Here is a 24,346-nt window from a genome sequence, read left to right as displayed (position 1 = left end):
CTGAAAATATGAACATTTTTGATTTATAATATGAAATATTCATTTATCTGATTCATTTAAACACAATACAGATCTGGTTGCATTATTATCACACAAATGTTTTGTAATCAACAATTTGTCAATTGTAACATATTATGACTTAAGCGAGAATTATATCATAATTTTTTTTTACATATATACTAGTAGAAAATTCTAATACAGTGTCAAAAGATATTTTTGTGTATTAATTTAAATAAGATGTTTATTGTTGTCGATAAGTATATACAATCTATCTAAATCATGATGGAAGCACACTACCTAGTTTTTATTTATATGCAACCTTCTTGTCAATTACAAAATCTTCACTGCAGATAAATTGTACCCTGATTACTGGTATATATATGTTTGTATAACTTGAAAACATTGTTTGCACTAGATAGGGGTATCTCCTCTGTATAGACTAATGTCAGTGCATTTTGCATGATGTGTTCTGTTATCATGTTCGTTAAATATTGAATCATTTTGTCATCTCATTTTTAAACTAATTGACAATGTGCCATAACAAAGAATCATTTACTTTATGATTACCATATTTGTTACCCATTATTTGCTATTTTAATTTCTGTGTTAAATATGTTACATGTAATTATTCTTTTATATATTTTTTAAATATATGAGTCATTGTTTGGGTTGAAAATGGTAGTTACATATATGCTATGTAGTCACTAGAGCTTAAAATATGTTACAAATAGAGTATAGTTATTGCTGTCGTTGTTTTTTTTTAATACATGTAGCTCTTCTTTGTTTTGCATTCAGGCTGGATTTAATGTATATCCTTGTACATTCTTGGAATTGGGTAAATGTGTGAGTGCCTCAGATCAGCTGATGAAAAATGCATGATATGTGTTAATAAATAATACTTTAAATAGCAATTAAACAATAATAAACCAATCTATAGTGAAGTGAACTTTTTCCCGCAATGAAATGGAAACGCTGCCAACACACCATACCATGCGGCTATGCAGCGTGTTGTACATTACATGTGACTCGACCGTTGATCTAACTCTTTTTATATAAAACAATTCAAATATTTCTTATTTTATATTTCCTTACGTTACAGAGAGAATATCGAGATGTTTTATAACACTTACTTTACAAATGCGTCGATGAAATCCTTTGCATTTGTCGCTGTACAATCCTGTTTGTCACCGTGCGAAATCGTGTCACAATGGCCGACTTTACGGAAACTAAGGTGTGCCATTCGGGTAAAAAAAAATTCAAGTCCGTTTCTTTCTCGATTAAATTCTGATAATGAACTTATCTTTAACTTCAATTTAATGACAAATACATTCAATTTCATAGATAACAATATAGTTAATATGTAATTTACTTGAAGGCTCTTTTAAAGACGTAACGTCATGCTTGACGCTATAAAAAGCACGCGTTTTTCGCTATTATAGTGTCTTCAAATAAACATCAGAAATATAATTTCTGAATCCTTAAACACAAAAAAAAAAGTTACATAACGAATGAAAAAATGTTTTAGAATATTTTTAATACAATTTTAATTGCTTTTGACGTTAGGCCGATTTTGGCTAAACATGGATTTAGTCCTTTAACAAATATGGAAAAAAAAATATTCTATCCGAGTATTATACCTTTTTCAATTTCTGGTCATGCATTCTAATATAATTCTTTAGTCTTTCGCTAAAATTATAGATTTCACAGTCCTTTTTCAAGGGTTTCAGACAGGGAGGTTTTTTTTCATTACAATAACGTATTTTTTCTACTCCAGATTGAAACTTAATTAAATGCTTACTAGATTTTGACCCATGCGTGCACGGGTTGACATATGTAGCATATGATATCGGACATTTACGAAATAGATCCATATCGCCACACCGTATATAATGTTGACATTTGCATTACAAAGCTTTAAGCCTACGATAATGCTATTATTAAATTTCACTACACTCTGCTGAGTTGGAATACTGTAACTGTGTCTGGGGAAAGGCCTTCACCACATATACCTCCCATATACCCGTAATGTAGCAGAAAATTGCAGAATCGCTTCAAAACGATTTTGGAGAAAACTAATAAAGTTGCATTGAAAATAACAGTCAAATTGTTCATTACAAACCATTTTAAAGCTGTAAATACCTTTCTTCGAAAAGTTTAATTCTATAATTGCAGAATTCATGATTTCTTCAACAACGTTTTTACACACCATGTTGGCATTTACTTATAGTAAATGCTCTGTGTTAGAGTTATCTCCCGTATTTTCTTTGATAAACAGAAAAAAAAATTCCAATGAATTTACACGCATTTGTTTTATCGTCTCTGAGTTTATCCATGCAAATATGATATTGTGGTAACATAAAATAAAGAGCCTTCCGTGATTGAGCGTAAATGTAATGCACATGCGCAAGATTGTAAAATCCAAAAAATTCAGATGATTTCCGGAATTTTTTGAGAAATTTTCGTTTACAATTAATTAGCGAAGATTTATTGAGAAAAAATAAAAACAAATTAAAGGCCAAAAATTCGAGTCTATGATTTTAATATATAATAGCATAGATATGAACTATGTTACTCAGGTGACCGTGAAGGCCTATTGGCCTCCTGTTGAATATTACAACTTGTTATATACCATTTTTGAATAAGTTTTCTCGTTATGTCACAAATGAGATAATTTTATTACTATGCCATGAAAATACATTGCGCAATTTTTCAACGTTATCATCCGGGCTTGCTGCAATACAAAATCTCCGTAGACATCACATTTTTTAGCATTGTATTGAAACTTGATAAGCTAACAGGGGCGTTTCTATTGAGAAATCTTGGAAATTTTTCATACTTTTGAATGAACATCGTTTGCATCCTGGGGGTATTTATAAATATCAAACAATATTAAGCCAAATGTGAATCCAGGATATCTTGGGACATAGTACAGCTTAGACCTTGACATTTAGCTATTGCATCAAAAATAAACATTCAGACTGTATTGTATCTTTTTAATTCACATAGATTTGTTTACAGAATCAATGACATGTTATAACAGTAATTCCTTTAAAATGTTATTATAAGACATGTGTTAATTTTAAAATGCATCAATTTTATGGAGTTGGAGAAAAACACATGATGTATCGTATAGTCGTTTAAATCTATAACGTCATGGAAAAGTATAAGACGTCACACCTTTATGACGTCATTTATACAGACAGAGCAATTAAGATTATAGAAAAATAATTGCAGTTCCTCCGTATGGACTTACAGTGGGAAAGAACAATGGATATGCAAATATATATGTATATAAATAAACACCATCGAAATCATGATAAGATCTATTTAACCTTCGTTATCAATTACAGTGTACTACAGACAATATATAACTCAAAATTGCTAATGCATTTCTCAAAAATTTCTGTATAAACATGTTATTATTTTCAACACATAAAAAGATATTTGAAATAATGGATAGCGAATAACTAATAAATGAATTTTTTTTTCAGGATATAAAAATAACGTTTTTATAATAACTAATGCAAGATTTCGGAATTCAAGGTTTCTACTCATTCAAAATTCACGTTGCCCACCTTGAACACTCTCATGGGCTATGCTGATCGTCATGGTGAAATAGAAAACAACTTAATGTTCAAAATATATGAAGTCTTTAGTAATATAATCTTATTAAAAAGGGAATTCCCACAAGAACATATGAATAGAGTAAACATTAACTGTCAGATAACAAAATACGGCACGAGATTAAAGTGAAGAATTGCATATTTTTTTGATATTTGCACATTTGTGTCAATGGCAATTTGAAAAACATGTCAACTTAAATTCCCTTATAAAAGAAACTTGCATTAGTAATTAATGACATGACGTTCCATGCATCGCATGAAAATATATTTCTCTTTATTTTTAACTAGATAGAGGCTTACAACTTACTAAGAGGGACGAATGTCCGTGGCCATTTTTAGATTTTTTTTTCCTTGAAAAGAAGAGCTCTGTGTAAAGATATAGCAAAATATATAAATTTCAAAGCTAAAATGTATGTAGTTTTCTCGAGAAAAAAAAGAAAAATTATCAATATTTGAACGACTCTTTTCTCAAAATTTAAGGAAGACCTGAAACGTAATTTGTTGACCACTTATAGATCCTCTACACATTTTGACTTTTCATTGCTTCTAAAGAATTTTTACGATCGTTCTGTTTTGTTAGATTTATCCGGCACTACCCAGTAAGTCAACGGTTAGGCAAAACTAGACAATGTAAATATTGAAGAAAAGAACACTTGTCCATGCGAATATTTATGTTAAGATAACCATACGTTTTTTTCACTAGTCCTATTAGATCAAATTGCGTCATGAAATAATCATGCATTTAGGTTAATACGGTTCGAAACTCTCATGCACCCTTCTTTTTTTGCAAACAGCGACAGAGAATGATATATTTTGTAGAATTTAAATGTTAATTTATAAAATAATGAATAATCTGCTTTTCTGACTCAATTGCAATTCTATACAAAAAACGACGTTTATTAAGCACCCCTGAGTGAATAGGATCTGAAAATTCCCATTTTTACGGATATTCTAGGCTGTTTGCACGCGCAATGATGATAAATTTCCATATAATTTGAGAAACGAGAATTTGTGGCTTTTTCCTCTTCAATTCTGTTTCTTTAAATTTGTGTTTACCAAAATTACATGTATCTGCAGTCGTTCGGCATTTCACATGTACCCGTCCAAGTAGAAACCCTTTGGACAGCTACTTGTAACGTGTTGGACGAGGTGCAGGAATAAAAGAGATTTATCGGTCTTGGTTTGACAAAAGATAGCGTCGCAAAAAATGTTTTAAAGATAATATATTTGCTGAATACCGATGTTTGATGAGACGTTGAGGTTTTATCCTGATATAATTTAGGTCTTAAGTTCTTTGATTTGTATATATTGGCTCATCGTCTGAAAACATGTAATTTTGATCCGACTACAATCATGGATACCTGTAGTGTCGGTAGCCTGAGTTGGTTTTGGGAGAGAAATTAATTAACATAGAAATTCATTGAAAACTTTTACTAATAATAATGAGTAATGTGCGTGCTTGTTTTCTTTACAGAAAATAAAGAAACCACAAAACCAACATTAGAAAGTCAATCAGTTGATATACGAGAGCTAGATATAAACCCTGTTAATGTCAAGGGCCACATTTCGCATTTGTTCTTGAGTGCGACAGGTGATATCTGGGCGAGCAATGACCGTGGTAAAGTTGGATTTATTGATCCTAGTGGTATTGATAAAACATTGATAGAAACTTGTTCTACATGTACCGGACATTTCACTCGAGCTACCGTCGATGATGAGGAAGGCGAACATATTTATTGGGTTCATAATGAAGAAAAATTTGTGAAAAGAGACGATAAGATTGAAACACGCACTGGTATTTGGGAACCAATAAGTATAATTTATTCGGCTGACGACAAATTATTCCATGTCGGGTTAGTGACTAATAATGATGCAAAGATTACTAGATTTAATCAACATTGGACAGAAAAAGATGATATTCATAGAAACAAAGCAGGAGAGAATATTTTTCAATATCCTGCATACTTGGTAAAAAATACCAATGGCGATTTATGTGTTTCAGACAACAATAAGCGCGTTGTTGTTGTAGATAAAAATAGAAATTTCCGATTTATGTACCCAGGACATGACCAAAACGGATTCACTCCTTACGGAATATCCACGGATAGTAAGGGGTTTATTCTTATTGTTGATTCTAGTTCAAGCAGTATCCATATTATTAATCAAGAAGGAGAGTTTCAGCGTAAGATAAAAATGTCTAAGCACTTGAGAGAGCCTAGAGGACTCTGCATATACGAAAGTGGAAAATGCTGTGTAGGATTCTATGGAACTATATCGGTGTACAATTACACATCGGACGACACACAAACAACAACAGCAACGACAGAATCAGAGAAGTAAAATTTAAAGATGAGAATATGAACTGAATATGGTGTAAAGTCGCTTAAAAAACTTCTATGACGTCACCCATTGTATTTAGTCAACGTTTATTTTCACTATTCAACCAGCAGGTGTTGGATATATAAATATCCAACTGATAGGAGTTGGATATTTTTAATATCCAACCGTCAATCAGTTGGATATTCAAATATCCAACAGGGCATTAAACAAAGAAAACTGAAAAAATGTTCAAACGTGTGTTTCCAATATAAATCCAAATTTATAAAACAGAATTTTGTCATCCATAAATGTATATCCGATAAGCCACGAATAAATTTTTTTGCAGAAATATCTCCTTTCCTTAATTTTGATAGATTCGGGATCACATATGAATCACTTTCATAAACTTTTAGACTTCCTCTTTGAACCTTGAACCATATCACTCCTTCTAATTAGTTTAACAATATAGGAAATATTGTCGCATTATGACTTCATAAGACTCCTATCAATTTTTTAGATAAATCATCGTCTGTTAATTGACGTCAAAATTCTGATTTCTCCTTTCTCCTTGCAAGTTTAAAATTTCATGCATTCAAACGGTATCCATGTCTTTCCAGGAATTGTGAATCTCTCTATCCATTGTACAAGTGTGTACTTTGCGTTAACAAAATTCATCTTCTAAATCTATGTCTGCTCAGTACAGCGGTATGGTTTTCTATAACATGCGCACCTGTTCACTCGTCCATGATTAAAAAGGTGTGTTTGGTTAGGCTATTGTGTATGGTATTGCTGGAATTTTACTTTTGTGTGACATCACAGTTGGATATATGAATGGGTCAATGCTTCTTAGAGGCTCAAATGGGGGAATTTTTTTAAGTAAGATAAATAACTCGATAGTGTTGAATAGTTTAGAGAAAACATCCCCTCCTCGGGCCTTCGGCCCTCGGAGGGAATTTTTTCTCTAAACTATTCAACACCATCTCGTTATTTATCCATTACATAGACAAGACACATAGCAACAAGATGGCTTGCCCCCACCCGTACGATTATTTGGAAACTGTTTTGAAAATTAAATTTTCATATATTTTGATTTCTAAACAAATTTTCTCCTTCACTTATGATTAGGATCTTAAGGGTTGTTGAACTTGGCTGTGTTTTTTGTCAAGGTGTTGGGATGTGTCTGTTATCCTTTCAAAAACAACCTGTTGGTTGCATTATGGTTTCATTTCGAACAATTTCCCAGTGGCATCATCAAAGAGAAACAATATTACTTCCTCGTGAATTTTCTTCCCATATGTTCAAAGTGTTCATCAAGTTTGGAGTTGTCGTTTCGAGAATTTTGAAAAAAAAACATATTTTCAGTACACGTATTCTTTAACTTTTACCTGAAATAGTAATTTTTCCTCGTTGCATCTACATAATATTTTTATATGTTTAAACTTGCACCTCCCACACTATTTTAAGGTTTTTATTCTAAATCTGTTTAACCAAGAATTAAGTTTAGTTCTAGAAATTTACATTCACATTCTCCTGAGTTTAATTTTAAAAACCTTGCTGACATATTTCTCCCACGTATATGTTTTCCTCAATATTTCAGGAGTAGTAACAATTTGCATCAAATAATAACTATTTAATAGTTAATAACACGCAGAAGTATTTTTCTTTCTTTCTTTTTTTGTGTTTTGTTTTGTTTTTGTTTTTTGTTTTTTGGTTTTTTTCTTTGTTTTTTTTTCTATAAACGCTACCTGGGCCCCCGCCAAAGAGAAGCTTTATATATATATATATATATATATATATATATATATATATATATAAAGCACTAAAAATGGCTAACGACACGAACAATAGAAATTGTCGTTAGCCATTTTTAGTGCTTTTTATCTTTTTATATTCAGTTTACTGGCTTATATATCTATATATTAGATATATTAGATCCGACACTTTAAAGATGCCTAGTGTTGTTGATTCTATTCAGTGCTTTATATATATATATATATATATATATATATATATATATATATATATATATATATATATATATATATATATATATATATATATATATATATATATATATAAAAGCATTGAATGCTTATTTTTGGATGTCGTCAGTCCTATAATGCACCAAGTGGTGCAGACAAATTGAATACCGCGCGTTAGCGTGGTAACTATGATAATTTGTCTGCACCGCTTGGTGTGTCCAGGCACGTAGCATCAGGGTCTCGCAGCAATAATTTTTTTTAAATTTACATATAAAAATTAAATTATCATGGAGTTGCCCCCCCCCCTACTTTTTTGGGAGTAGTATGTAAAAAATTAGATATGAAAATAAGGAAATGAGGAGAGAAATTGAAGTTATATACTACCCCCCAGCCCCACCCCCACCCCCAGGGATTACGATTTTGAAGATTTTGAGAAACTTAAAATTTTCCTTTTCTATTTTTTTCTTTTTAGCTCACCTGAGCCAAAGGCTCAAGTGAGCTTTTCTGATCACAATTTGTCCGTTGTCGTCGTTGTCGGCGTTGTCGGCGTCGTCGTCGTTGTAAACTTTTCACATTTTAATCTTCTTCTCAAGAACCACTGGGCAGATTTCAACCAAATTTGGCACAAAGCACAACTAGGTGAAGGGGATTCAAGTTTGTTCAAATGAAGGGCCACGCCCTCTTTAAAGGGGAGATAATTGAGAATTATTGAAAATTTGTTGGTATTTTTCAAAAATCTTCTTCTCAAAAACTATTCGGCCAGAAAAGCTCAAATAAAAATGGGAGCATCCTCAGATAGTGTAAATTCAAGTTTTTTCAAATCATTGTCCCCGGGGGTAGGGTGGGCCACAATTGGGGGATCAAGTTTTACAAAGGAATATATAGAGAAAATCTTTAAAAAAATTCTTTTAAAAACTATTTGGCAAAGAAAGCTCAAATTGGCGTGTAACCATCCTCAGATAATGTAGATTCAAGGTTGTTCAAATCATGGTCCCTGGGGGTAGGGCGGGGCCACAATGGGGGATACATTTTTATATAGAGAGAAAATCTTTAAAAATCTTCTTCTATAAAAAACTTTTAGGCCAGGAAAGCTCAAATTTGAGTGGAAACATCATCAGATAGTGTAGATTCAAGTTTGTTCAAATCATGGTAACCGGGGGTAGGGTGGGGCCACAATGGGGGGATCAAGTTTTACAAAGGAATATATAGAGAAAATCTTTAAAAATTTTCTTCTCAAAAACTATTAGGCCAGAAAAGCTCAACTTTGAGTGGAAGCATTCTCAGATAGTGTAGATTCAAGTTTGTTCAAATCATGGTCCCTGGGGGTAGGGCGGGGCCACAATGGGGGATACATTTATATATATAGAGAAAATCTATAAAAATCTTCTTCTCAAAACTATTAGGCCAGGAAAGCCCAAATTTGAGTGGAAGCATCCCTAGATCATATAGATTCAAGTTTGTTTAAATAATAGTCCAGAGGTATGGTGAGGCAACAATGGGGGATGAATTTTTACATAGGAATATATAGAGAAAATCTTTAAAAATCTTTTTTAGGCCAGAAAAAGCTTAAACTTGTGTAGAGGCATCCTCGGGTAGTGTAAATTCAAGTTTGCAAAATCACATTCCCTAGTGATAGGTCGGGGCTGTGATGGCGGTTTGAATTTTTACACAGGAATATATAGAGAAAATCTTTTAAAAATATTCTGGGAAAGTTTTCGGTCCAAAACTCAGTACTTAGTGTGAAAGCACAGGTTATTTAAGTTTGATGAAACCATGATTCCCTAGAGAAAAGTGGGGCCACGAAATGGGGGGGGGGTATATAGGAATAGAAAACAATCTTCTTACAGGTGCAACAACAAAAAGGGCTTGGTATTTACCAAAATTAGAGATGGATAAAAATTGGCAGATTTTAAAATTTTTTTTTAGCAAGATCTATTGTACTTAGTTGTCAAGATATTTTGATACTGTAATGCTAATTTGATCAGAATTAAGGCAATTGTTGATCAGGTGAGCGATGTGGCCCCTGGGCCTCTTGTTTTTTTTTTTTGCTTGTCAAGATTTTTTGGATGACTCTGCCCCCCCCCCCCCCCCACTTTCAAAAACGATGCTACGTGCCTGGTGTCATAGGACCGACGACATCCTAAAATAAGCATTCAGTGCTTTTATTTATATTCATACCGATGTCTATTTGTATGAAATATATGTGTATTGTTGCTGTAAAGCTATTATATACGCTCTCAGTCACGGATATGAAGCAAACATGGAACAGCCATATTAACATCTTATTTAGTTCGCGCTTGCAGCCAAAAATATAGTACCAGAAACTTTGTAGAGAAAAAATCTTTTTTATTAAGTAGATATTATTTAATTATTATTTTCAAAGGTACATATCAAATTGGTAAAGGTAGAGCGTTTCATTTAAACTTACAAATATATATATATATATATATATATATATATATATATATATATATATATATATATATATATATATATATATATATATATATACTCAAAACACGTGATTACGTTTATATTTGTGTGTATTCATAGAAAATTGAACGTCGCAGAATACCAATGCAAACATAGGGGAAATGTACACACACACTATATATATATATATATATATATATATATATATATATATATATATATATATATATATATATAAGAAGCACTAGCAAACCAACAACACTCGTTATCTAAAGTGTCGGATCAAAAGATACAAGGTTATAAGATGAGATATAAAAAAGCACTAAAAATAACCAACGACACGAACAATAAAGTAAAATATTCTCAAATTTTCGGGACAACCCGTCCCTTCTTCAGGACAACAAAATAAAAACTACATAAGAAAGAAGAAAAACATCTACAAAACTAGCACTAAACTAAACTAAATAATATATAAAAACTAGATAATATTTAAACACCGGATCAACACGTGGCAGCTACATCTTTATATTTAAGAATTCGAGCCCGAGAAAGAAAAATCCCGTCCGACGCAGCGGACGGTCTGTGAAGAAGTGCTGAAAGATAACGCGAACGAATTAACTTGCTAATTGGGGGTTGCTGTTAATTATAGTAGTTATCTATATTTTTTTTTTCTAATAGTTATCTATCTATATATATATATATATATATATATATATATATATATATAGGGATGTCTTCGAGTACTCGACTATCGTTCGGTCACACCGATCATCGACTAAAATTTACTTAATCGATTACTCATTATAAAGTGGAGAAAGAAATTCAAAATAATGTTTTCTTTACAAGGCGGCAGTTTTGGGACTTCAAATAAAAATAAGGGTTTCCTTTTCTCGGCATTATTAACCACGTTATACTCTGTTGAATTGAAGGGTGTCTCTGGTATATTTTAAACAGGTCACATTTGATTTGCCTAATAAGATATAGAACTCAATTATGTGTAAGCGTCACATGAAAAAGGAAAAGCCAAGACATTAGCTAATGGATATCTAAATAAAATGATTATTAATTTATTGGAAATAAAATATATCTAGCGCGTGTTATCATACGTATATTATCTTAAGATATGGTGTATCTGACAATAGAATAGTATGGTGGCATAAGTTATTTTTCTATTAATTATGTGAAAATGGAAGATAAATATGTTGACATGCAAGAAACATGTAGTTATGTCAACATGCAACATAACTATGTTGACATGCAAGAAAACTGCAATCAAATAAGAGTTATAAAAAAATATAAAATATCGCCAACATGTGACATTCAAAATGCTAGATACGCTACCTATTAATGTCAACATGCAACTTCTTTATGTTAACATGCAACTTCTTTATGTCGACATGCAACTTATTAATGTCGACATGCAACTTATTAATGTCGACATCAACTTAGTTATGTTAACATGCAACATATTTATGTCGACATGCAACTTAGTTATTTTGACATACAACTTATTAGTTGCATGTCAGCATATTTATCTTGCATGTAAACATAACTAAGTTGCATGTTAACATATTCACCTCGCATGTCAACATAAGTAAGTTGCATGTTGACATAAATAATTTGCATGTCGACATAAATAAGTTGAATGTTGACATGAATAAGTTGCATGGCAGCATATTTATCTTGCATGTTAACATAAATAAGTTGCTTGTCGACATAAAAAGGTAGCATCTAGCATTTTGGATGTCACAGGTTGGCGATATTTGAGGATTTTTTAGATTTTGTATTATTTTTATCTGATTGCAATTTTCTTGCATGTCAACATAATTATGTTGCATGTTGACATAATTATCTTGCATGTCAACATATTTATCTTGCATGTCAACACATTTGATAGAAAAATAACTTGCACACAAGGGGCAGAGATATACACAGTTTCAAATAAACAAGGAGTACTCGACTATCGCTCGACTAAAGGCTCTGATTAATCGACTAAGCCAACCGACTAAAATTGACATCCCTAATATATATATATATACAGGTTTAAGAGTAATAAAATTGGTGTGATTAATTCATATTTTATTCGTATTCTAATCAGGCCTTTTCTGCTTTTTAATCAAGTCTTGTAAGTGATTAGAATATGATAGATATCATTATTACTACACATTAAACACGTTCTCTCTTATTCTCTATCTTTATAACTTTCTAGTGGAGTGAATTATCAAATGTTTAATATATAAATGCAAGCATATTTAGATACATTGTTCCATTAACATTGTTTTCTCTCTTTAATCTTCATATTACATATTATAAACGTGAAGATCATTTAATCATTCACTTCCTATTACACGATATTGATGCAAATAAAAGTACATTTTAGAAAAATTTCAGAAAAGGGGGGGGGGGGGGTTATAAAATCCCCAGCGGGATTCAAACTCATGACATACAAGATTCGTAATTAACGCTCAAACCAATTGCGCTTCGTTGTTACGTAATTTTTATTTTTGGTCAAAAATTATATAAAATCATATTTGAATTTATTGATTATTTCGAAAGGAAGTACGTCACATTATGGAGGTGTCCCACACCACCCTAAGAAATTCATTTATTACGGTAGTAGTAACTTTTGTCTCTGCAAAATAACAATTAAATCACTCAGTTCTACTGATGAAGTTTAATGTTGGTAAATGTACGGTACATTCAAATATATCACACAGGGTAGACAATCGCATTCAGTCCCTTAAATTTGGTCTCTTCGTGATATACAAAATGTATCCATTAATTTTGTTAAACATATGCTTAAATGTTCATGCGCGAGGACTTTTATCTCGCGACATACACTGTTCTATTTGGAGGAGTGGAGTATATAGGATGAAGCATTTGTAAAATTACTACGTTATGTTCCATGACAATGGCAAATCACAAACCACAATAATTGTAATTCATTGAACATTTTCTTGAATAAAAATGAAATAAACTTACAGACATACAACATGTACAGAGTATATTAATTAATTCAAGTTATCAAATGAGTATATTGTTCTTCCGTAATATATAAAAATTAAAGTTTTGATTAATATGCATTAAGTTTTGCTCTGCTAACTGAAAGAAAAAATGATATTATGATAATACAACAAACACAATACAAAAAATGGATTTTTGAATGATAATCTGATATTCATAAATACATTTTCTACTTTAACTTTCTTTCTTGGCTGATTTACATGTATCAATCTACTAGTATGTCTGTGTTTTTATGACAACGGTTGAGTTTACAAAATCTAGTTCTGACCATTTTGGATTCATTTTTCTGTTTAGTGAGTACAGACAACTCGAGACAACAAAGTATTTTGCATGACTCCTATTCAAAATATGTCCATGCATATATTAAATCAAGATTGAACATTTTATTTTTAAATAACTCAAATAATTTTGCCTGCACACTTAAGATAGTCGATACAAATATCATAACAGAAGTTCTACAGAAATTGGTTAAAATCAGAAATATAAATAAAATGCTATTACTGACTACATTGCATCATATCATTAGTATGCACTTGGTCGCATTTACTTATTTAAAAGACGAGAATATTGTAGCGCAGTGTCCGTGCGTATAAAATGGGGTTGCGGAAAAACACAGCTCTCCAGTAGTTTTCTGGAAGCTTTCTTTCTGCTCCCCCTTTTTATACAGGTAAGATAAATTATTAAACTTGCGTGCATTCTTAAAAGTAAAGTTAATAGATTCAGGGGGTTCAACTCATATTTTGTTTTCAGGGATATTTAGTTGTATTAATGGATACAAATGGTGAGGAAGAAAGTGGGCGCTTAACTAACTTAAGATGTAGAGTCGATAGGAATCCGGGCGCACAGGGAGATTGAAAATTTCATCGAGTAATTTTGCAAATTTTTCGTATTGTAACCGTTATTTGGTTTCTTTTAGACGTGGAATCGGTAGAAAAAATGATTGAAATGCGAAAGGTTTATCATGATATGGGTCTAAAGATAGCAACACGACGCACTTGATGCAAAATCTTACTTATTTACAGCAGTTTTCAACGAATTTGTTGTCTCTGCGTCTTCTCTCCACAAAGTAAAGATTTGTAAAGATGACATATTTCAACATTAAAAGTGTCGCTTTTAAAAAAATGGACAAATGGCCCAGATATACCACATACAGTGTTGTTAAAAGTCTCCCATGGCGCACCGGTTGATTTTTCATGTTTTTCATATTGATATAATATTATGTTGTACTATAATGATTTATTATAATTTGTCGTTATTGATTTTTGCCATGTGTACACAATTTTTCTCTTCTTATTGCTAGTTTATTAGGATACGCAATATGAATAATATAACTGTGTTAGAATATATTTATGTATTTACATTTCAAACAAACTATTTATCAGTTTACCCCTCATTGCTTATTTTAGAGAGCTTGTAAGATTTTTAATGGTCGGAATAGACAATGTCGTGTATTTCAACTCTCAACATAATATCTGAGTAACCAATTTTTGTTTGAACCTGTAGCATTTCGAGATTAAAGATATTTAATCAAATCCCAATTTATTCCTGTCGATGATTCCTGCAAACTTACAACCTAGTGCGCCAACTTTCTTTTATTTAATTAATATTCATATTTATTATTAAAATGTCATATTAAAATGTTATACCTGAATAAAAGAGTAGTAATCTGAAAGCTTTCTGCCTCCTCTTTTTATAAAGACTGGGACACTGGCTACTCCCAAGGTTGAGGAGTAGACACCTTGGATAGGGCACCCGCCATGTGTGGGCATGTTGGAAATAAGATCTCGAGGATCTATATTTAATCTAAATATCATAAAACTCCACATGACAAAGAATAAGCGTTATGACATATTGATGTAGAATCCTGGTATCGAACTTGTCCTAGTCATGCCATGGACAGATGGAAGAGCCATCAACGACACAACGCACATGTTTACTCACTATTACCATGATTACTCACAACCCTGTCTTTGTCCTTGATAACAATATAGTGTAGCGGATAGTGGGGAAAATATTTCACTTGAGGAGACAAGCATCAAATTTTGCATGAAGGTTTCTTGAACATTATTTGAATAAAAATATCGCTGGCCATTCAAGTTTTGGTCATTATAAAGATGGCCGCCTTTTATTTCAAAATGGCGTCTTTTTTTATCATGTTTTCCAGTACAGTAAATGCTCCTATAATAAAAAGAAACTTAATGTAATTAATCTTGTTACTTTCTGTATATAACATTTATTCCGGAAAAGGTATAATTAAATTTACATACATACAAGCACATGAACTACAGCACTAAATTCATTTGTGTGTCTCCAGATGCTTCAAAGAATTGTTTGGCCAGCATCTGTCGGTGAGTAAAAATATATTGCACATTGACCAGTCCTACATGCATCATGATTAGTTCATAACAATTCACAGAACCAGGAAGACAGTTTGGAAAACAGTGTCTCTTCAGCGAGCTGTAAAACTGTCCAGACAAAATGCCTGGCGGAATGCTGATGTCCCCCTCCTGGTACGCCTCTTGGATTTGTTTTGGCGCTCCCTGTCAAAGAAGTAGATTTTACATGTAATAGAACAGAATAAGAATGATTCATTAATTCCATATTGTTTGTGTTATCAGGCGTTTTTTTACTATTACGAACATATTGCCCAAAATTCATTCTATTGCTATTGTGGCTCAGTGGTCAACAAAGTACCCATCACTTCTATCTTAATTTTTTTTTCAGATATGGCTTTTTTTAGCTATCAAAAAAAATTATCAATTAAGTAAAGAAAATTCCAAATATTTCAGCTTTGAAATGTTTAATACATCTTTTTACAGAACTTTTCTTTTCAAGGAGATTAAAATAGTCTCAATATGGCTATGACCATCCAGCCATCTTAAGACATTGACATTTGATTTTATTTTGAAAAATATAAAAACAGTATATAACCTGGTAGTCTGTGAACCACATGAAATATGAGTAATGGTAATCTCCTTCCCTAGCAGTCGCCACTGTAACCCCTTCTGCAAGTTTTCCATACACCCAACATGTCATATTCCAAATCTAAAAAAAATAATATAACCTATGAATAAGATGGTATGTGCATTCAGATTTGGAAATGCTAGGAAAGAACATATCCAAGTTTTGATGCTGCATTAAAAAATTTTCATAAGTCTTGAAAAAAATTTATAAAACATTAGATTACACTTATAATAAGTCAAAAATAAATTGCAGGATTTTACTTTGTCTTTTAAAAACTGGGTGGCATCATGATTTTCTCCCTCAGCAGTGATGTTGAGGGAGGGAGCTGTCAATTGATTGGTTCTCCTGTCTATGTAAATAAAGTGAACCAGTCCAGGGAAGGCATCAAGGTATCTGATTCTGATAAGGATAGTCTCTTCAGTACACAAATAATTCATATTCAAGAATCTAAACTCATTAAACAAAACTTAATGAACAATGAAATACAATGTCTAAATTCAGCATGAATTCATTTAATTTTGTGAAAAATATCAGGTAAATTTTAGTATTATTTACACATTATTTCTATGTCTATGTTGTTTTAACTAATGTTTTTATACTTCTTGCCAATTTTACTGGGTTTTTTTTTATTTTTTCATTTCTACTAACTACCATACTTAATGTCATTAAATATAAGCACCTTTTAGAGGTAATAGAGAGAACACTGATTATTAAAGATAGACTGAGACTTGAGCATTCCTACTCTACTTCCTAAACCTCTGATACGTAAATAAATAAACATATAAGTAATTTCATAGAGCTAATAATTTTTCCTGATATAAAATACCATTTCAAACCTTTGAAAGGATACGAGGTCATCACAATATTTCTTTGTGACTTCACAGACAGGTAGTCCTTGTAGTCAAACAATTTGACCTTGGCTTTTTCACATATTGAGGTCATGGCCTGACTGACAGCTGGTGGAATGTCATAAGGATAAAGGTACAGATGTAGGAATAACTCCTTCACCTTCCTATGGAGGCCAGTCAAAGATCTCTCTGCACTGAAAAAATTTGAAAGTATTCATAAGTCAAAGTTAATTCAAATTCTTATACAATGAAATATATTTTTCAATGGTAGTATTCAACTTTCTAAAATTAAGGACCAATTCTGAATCATAACTTGTACACAAGAAAAAATAAACATTGGAAATTAACTTAAAGGGTACTAAATACCATTTTTGACACCCTAATTTGACTTATGGTCTGGAAAAAACTACAATAGAGAAATACTGACAGATATGACTACCGTTCTTATGTGTTATCTTATTTTAATAAGATCAATCTTGTATTGCATTTTGTTATATAGGTGGGTGCTGCGATATATAATACAGGGATATATTAATTTCTTACCCAGGTGGGATCTCTGTCCCTGCCCCTTGCTCTAGATAAGACAGCAGAGAAGATTTGAACTCAGCATTATCCCATCTCTTCCGTATGTCCTCTAAAATTCTCTCAATGTTGCCCTGCAAGTTACACCAAAAAAGTTTAGGAAAGAGATAAATGTTGTTTTCCTGAGTCATTAGTTATTTAGTATCTTGATAAATCTCACATGCATCATAGGGTTTTGTAATGAAAATTTTTATATGAAATGCAAATTAAAGGTAAAGGGCATCCATAAAAGAAATCAGAGGTGAAAAAGTATGATGCCATCTACTGTTCCTTTAATTCATTTTTTTGCATTAAAATTTTAGCAATGTCAGAACTACATGTATACCAAAACCTGTAGGTCTAATTCCTTCATTCTGACACATCATTGTTCCATTAATCTGAACATTTTTATCAAAAATCTTTAAATGTTCCTTTCTTTTTAAAAGATCTGAAAGTGTTGGCATGCATGTTTACATGTGAATTTGAAACGTACTGCTACTGTATACAGGATTATTTTCGCCCTGTGTTATTTTTGCCCCTCTAAACTTGTAAACAGTTTCGCTCATCTTAAATTTGCCTAGACACAGTGACTGTCATGTTCAAAGATATAACTCTGTCTCATTACAATTTACATTGGCAGTCTTAAATTTGCCCACTGACAATGAGGGCGAAAGACGAAAATAAAACTAGGACGAATATTTCCCTATATACAGAACATATTCTATTTTGACATCAAATTACCAATACAAATCATTTTACTGAATTTCAGTAACAAATATCCTATGTTAACAAACATCATCACAACAATAAATTGTAATCTCTCATTGACAGAATGTTTGTTCTAAACAAAAGAGTCTTACCTTAGCTTTTTTCATAGCTGTCGCCAGTTTGACGAGAAGGGTGTTTATTAGGTCATACAGAACATGTCCTTGAACCCTCTGAACTTGAGATTTCTGTCCTGACAAGAGGTCAGTCAGTAACCTTAGCAACTGACATAAACTACTAGCATGGTTGGCTCTGGGTATCTTAAAATACGAATGGTTAAACATGTACATTGTGTGGTTAAATTTCAAATGGTGATAACAATGATTACAAACACTGTAAAAGTTCATTAACAACAACATAAAAATTTTCTTTTATACCCCACACATTTCTATGAATATTCAAATCTATTTTCTTTCAATATGATAATGTATCATTTTTTAAAAGAGAAAGAGAAGTTTATCTCTAAACTTTTCCCTTGTAAAAATATGCTGTTCTATATGTGTAATCAACATACCTCACTCAGCAGAACTATGACCATGCCAGGGAATATCTGGACAAAATCTAGTTGATAAGGGTAGAAGTTGCATAGTTGGGTGGACAGGAAGGCCGTCTGACGGATGTGATCCGGACTGGAGCGGATTACTGGGGACACAGGCTGGATGGGCTCCCCTTTTGGCAGTGGGGAGGAACTTCGTTGAATTGATGGCATGTCTGCTGTCACATATATATATAGTATCTATCATTAATGTGGCAGTGCTATTTGTTTAAGCAAAATTGTGTTGCTTCAAACTTATTTACTTAAACCTTCATGAATAAATAATAAATTATGAAAATTTAATGTACCGGTAGATCTTTAACTGTATTTCAAGGCTTTTTGTATTTTCAAGGCTATTCAATGTTTTTGTTTAGACCAATTTTCAAAATGCACACTTGTAGGTTAACTAAAGTAATTGGGTTTTTTTCATTGAATGGTATCCGCTAAGAAGCATATGCAGAAATAAATTGATGCTTGTAAACTTTTTGGCATGTTATGACTATACTGGTTATAAATATGAATTACTATCTCCAGATTTAAGCAACTGTAAACAGTAAAACTTGGTATAGCGAACACACTTATATTAAATTGACATTTACAGTGAAGTGATTTCCATTCCAGGTGACTTTATTACATGTTGAAAACTTGACGGATATAACGAATGATGCTTATAACAAAGCAAAATTGTCCATCATCGTTATAAGCGTGTTTTACTGTATATGCTAGTTAACCAAGGATTTCAATGCAAAATTATTCATTATAAGGCAAACAAAATTAATGTTTTGTTTCTCAGGCACTGCTGCATCAGGCCAACTGCTAGCTACCACTTTGATCAATTTTTGTTGATAAATAAAAATTGATTTGTTTCCAATTGCAAATCTTGCGCAAAAAAAACCCAAAAATACCTGCTCATCACATTATACTAGGAAATTTTTGGCTCGAGAAACTAACAATGAAATTTGCTTTAAATATTTTCACCTCTCTGCCCTTGCTGGTCCACATTCAGACTCCTACTCCTGGCCCTGCCCGGCCCCGGGGTGACCCGCCCAGTTATCATTCCATCAAAAGTCCGACTACGACTTCTACCCACAGGTGTCAGTCTCCCCGTATTGTCTTTTATCAGCTGTTTAAAAAATAGGGTCTGACACTGATTGTATGTCATGACATACAGTGTAAGTTGATTTTACATCATGTTTCAAAGTACAATAAATTGTTTAACTTAATTCTAATAGAACATGCATCAAACAAAACTTTGTCACCATTTCATAAAAATTACAAAAACATACCAGGGTAGTCATTTTCAAAGAGAACATAATAAGCCTTATAGCAGATCTGTGATCTACTTTTATGTAAGTTGTAATCTTACCTTATGGATGTCTGTGACAGGTGAGGCAGAATCGGGGGTAGCGAATCCCTCCCCCATCATGTCGGTCCCCTTAGGTTCTGCTGTGGGTGTCTCCTCCTCAGTGACATGTTCTGAGACAGCAGGATAAGGGCTCTCTGTCAATCAGAATCAGTATCAATAAATGGAAGTCCATAAATCCAAGTGGAGATAATCAAAATGCATTCATATATTGCAATACCATTTAAGGGGAATTTTTTTTATTCCCCAGAAAGGTTTGATGAATATATACAATCTTTAAAATAAGATTGATTTTATTCAACATTTTTCATTACTGCATCTCCCCAATTTTGCAAAAAAAAATATAAAAAAAAATCTTGATATTAACAGTATATGTAAGTTTATGTTAGATATACTGGACAGGTAGCAAAATATGAAGACTTATAAATCAGTGTGACCCTTATATGATAAGAACAAGAGACCACTGTACATGTATTACTACTGGTTTCAAAGAATACACACTAAGTTTACCTGGCAACTTTGTTTTAGTTATAGTTTCTGTTGCACTTAGGTACTGAAAAGGGAAAAAAATATTTGTTACATATTATACAATGTAACAAGATTTCTACATACCAGAACCTAAAGCATGCTTTGCTGATCAAAATATATTTTTTTAAAAAGTCAATTATTTAATTTTTGACAAAAACTGGTAAACACATGTATATTCTTTTAATTTGATTGTAAAGTTTTTTCAAGGACAAGAATTACACCAAATATCAGGAAGTATTTCTCTATGAATACCTTTAGGTTTTTGTCAATTTTTTTCTCACTTTTCTAAGTAATCATTACGGGTAATTAAAGATCTTTTAATTTAAACATAAAAGAATTAATCAATATACATTGTCTTCATCCAATGAGTCATCTCCCTCTACAGCGCTTTCATATCTCTCAAGAGGTGGCGTTACTGTAATGGAAGCAGGCGATTTCATTTCCTCCGTAGTAGACCCACTGTCGTCTGGCTTACGATAAGAAAACAAATCCTCTAACTTCTCATTGGTGGGAAATAACAGACGTGCCAACAAGATGGTGCATAAAACATCGGACTCAGCTAATGATGGTGCATTTCGACTGAAAAAATAAATACCGGTAATTATTTCAAAGATTTTTAAGAATTTTTTTTATAGAGATATCAATTACTCCAACAACCCCTATCCCCCTAAACCCCAATATTGATGCTACATTATGGATTTTGTTCAGTAAGATCATGCTTAACAACTCCATACTCATTAATCACTTTTTAAAATTACCATGGAATCATTAGACTTCGTGGTGGTTCAATTTTCATGCTATTCATGGGTAGCATTCATCCTCAATAAAAACTAAACATAATTATACAGGATTTAGTTTTCCTACTGAAACTGAAAACTGATGCATTCATGAAATGACATCCCCACAAACAAAAACTCCACAATCCATGAAAATTGGCCCCCATGAAATTACATTGTAAATGATTTCCCAGTAATTCATCTTACTTTGAGTAAAGGGATAACAGTTTGCTGTTGACAACCAGCAATGCATGATGGATGTTTTTCTCTCCAGCACTCTGTAACCGGCTCATGGCATACTCCAAACTTTCCATACATTTTTCATTTACAAGTTGATTTACATGCAGTCTCTCTATTGCCTGAAAAATTCTCAACGTTATTACATCACACCACTATCTTGCCATCAATGAATTTAACATCACCGTTGACATTAAACAGTTGCAAAATATCTCTTTACCTTAAACTAATATCAAGAAAACTTACCTCAACAAGAAAGGAATGTTCCTCCTTTCTCAACAGTTCCCAGGTTTTCATTAGATTTTGTAAAAATGTCCACCTGTCGCTTCTTCTGCAGAAGACACTGTAGCCCATTCTAAAACACATGATTGTCATTTATCAAAAATCAAAGTTATGTACCGGTAATTGTTCTTGTTTATGAAAACCAAGTTGTGAAGAATTGTGATCAATTATCATTGTGTGAGAAATGTTAAACAACCTTATAAATCACGATAGAACTCACTCATTTGTAACTGGTCCAAATAGAAATTCAACAACACGTATAAACACACCAATCTTCTTACTTAAGAACTGTTCTGTGTCTGGTTTCTCTCTGCTGATTGCAACAATCAACAAATCCTCCAACTAATATAGATAAAATGTGTATACAGTCCTTTGACTCATGAGGAGCATAATTTAAATACAGTTTAAAGCATTTAATATATTTTAATTAGTATGATGAAGAAGAAGAAGAAGAAGAAGAAGAAGAAGAAGAAGAAGAAGAAGAAGAAGAAGAAGAAGAAGAAGATTATATATATGAAGAAGAAGAAGAAGAAGAAGAAGAAGAAGAAGAAGAAGAAGATTATATCGTATTTTTAAAATAAATTCAAATAATTCACACAACACAGTAAACTGACCTGTTTGAAAACAAATATAAATCCATTTTCACATGTGATCGATGTACATGGGTTCTTTCTTTGCTCAATGAGAAACCACTGAGACATAAACAGCGGTGAAAACAACTGCATGACCATGCTTGGGTCCAGAATTTTTGTGTCATAGTTACCAGCCTTTAAAAAAAATATAAGTTGACAGATGACTTACAATAATTTATGAAGCCACTGAAACTCATTTTATCTCTATGGTTCCCCCTTTCCATTCGTCTCTTGAATGATCCGTGTCCTTGAATGTCCAAAACAGGCGAATGAGAGTACCTCAGCACTGCTCACTTGATAGTGATTCTGTCTTCAGGTTCAGGGGAGGGAGAGGGGTGGCTAGGTTCGAATCATGGCCTGATTATCATGTTTTCTGTCAATCCGATCAATTAAGTAAATGTGTATTGCTGTACTCATAGCAATAGTCCCACCATTTGCATGATAAATTTAAACAACCATTATTAAGATTAAGAACCGATGGATTTGAGCTTCCAGTGCATATAAGCTAAAGCATAAAACTGTCATTGATAGTTAGTTCTACTTTATTAAGATTTTATCTGCATGGATACGTCTAATGACCAACTCAGGGCAACTGACTCACCTCGAGTAAACCTTGTTCTACAGCTTGTGCATTGATGTGGTTTGTAAACTCTGTGTCGCAATCCAGGTAGAATACGTCGTTTATCTTGTTGACAACCACAAATCCTCTCATTATTGCTATTTTCGCCGCATTTTACAAGTTCAGGAAAAAATTGGTCATGGGATCATCCCCCATCATTTTTAGACTCAATGTAAGTTTGATTTTTGTTATAATTTTGTATAAAACTTCTTAAAATAAACACCGAGAAGACGAGGAATTATATTGTTAGTTTCGTATTATAAAAACTCCCTCTCCAAACTTGACATCATATCTATTGTCAAATATTTATAGAACCAATTTAATTGAATTTGTGTAATTGTGCGAAAATCTTACATTACTAACAATATGTTGCTGTTTCAAATAATACGAAAATAAATAGTAAACAAATGGCAAGATGATGGAAGAGGTAAATTAAGATTCTTACAATTATTTTATGCTGATAGAAATGACAGCATAATAAAAGACAATTTTCGATCGAAATTTTCTTCTTTATTTCAGGATTTGAAGATAAAGATACAATTGATAAACCCCCATATCGTGTGTTCCATGTGTGCTGGATACTTCATTGATGCCACAACAATCACAGAATGCCTTCACACATGTATGATTGAATTTTGACTTAAATTGTAGTAGTTTTGTGAATTCATTACATATCAGGGCCGTGATTTATAAAGGATCTTATGACTCACCATCACATCATTTAATATTTATTATTCATCAGCTTGAAAATGATGTCTTTACAAATAAACTATAGAGGGTGAAATAATATTCATTAAAAATAAATGCTTTTGAAAAAAAAAAAAAAAATTCCATGAAGGGTCATGAACTGATAGT

General features: G+C 32.3%; 1 protein-coding gene across 3 annotated transcripts; it reads right to left on the bottom strand.

Moving 5' to 3' along the window:
- Positions 1-15,571: 15,571 nt before the first annotated feature.
- Positions 15,572-23,672, bottom strand: LOC128179707 (BLOC-3 complex member HPS1-like). 3 transcript variants are annotated; one of them, XM_052847239.1, is made up of 16 exons: positions 23,474-23,672; positions 22,855-23,007; positions 22,461-22,582; positions 22,205-22,313; positions 21,929-22,080; positions 21,296-21,524; positions 20,928-20,970; positions 20,421-20,554; positions 20,033-20,180; positions 19,034-19,233; positions 18,615-18,779; positions 17,737-17,849; positions 17,196-17,387; positions 16,606-16,738; positions 16,313-16,426; positions 15,572-15,921 (listed from the first exon to the last, which is right to left on the bottom strand). In XM_052847239.1, the coding sequence occupies exons 1-16, from the start codon at positions 23,582-23,584 to the stop codon at positions 15,664-15,666; spliced, it is 2,376 nt and encodes a 791-aa protein (XP_052703199.1). In that variant the 5' UTR covers positions 23,585-23,672; the 3' UTR covers positions 15,572-15,663. The 3 variants fall into 3 exon arrangements, with proteins under 3 accessions (XP_052703199.1, XP_052703201.1, XP_052703200.1); XM_052847241.1 differs by having other exon boundaries at positions 15,573-15,921; positions 19,034-19,230; XM_052847240.1 differs by having other exon boundaries at positions 15,573-15,921; positions 20,033-20,177.
- Positions 23,673-24,346: the final 674 nt, after the last annotated feature.

Source organism: Crassostrea angulata, chromosome 4 (assembly GCF_025612915.1).
Source record: "Crassostrea angulata isolate pt1a10 chromosome 4, ASM2561291v2, whole genome shotgun sequence".
NCBI classification, from domain to species: domain Eukaryota; kingdom Metazoa; phylum Mollusca; class Bivalvia; order Ostreida; family Ostreidae; genus Magallana; species Magallana angulata.
This window is presented reverse-complemented; position numbering and strand designations above follow the sequence as displayed.

Coding starts and splice junctions, on each gene's coding strand:
- LOC128179707 (XM_052847239.1), bottom strand. CDS start 23,584: ATGAGAGGATTTGTGGTTGTCAACAAGATAAACGACGTATTCTACCTG. Junction 21,525..21,928: donor CTGTTATCCCTTTACTCAAA/GTAAGATGAATT, acceptor TTATTTTTTCAG/TCGAAATGCACCATCATTAG. Junction 16,427..16,605: donor CCCAGTTTTTAAAAGACAAA/GTAAAATCCTGC, acceptor TATTTTTTTTAG/ATTTGGAATATGACATGTTG.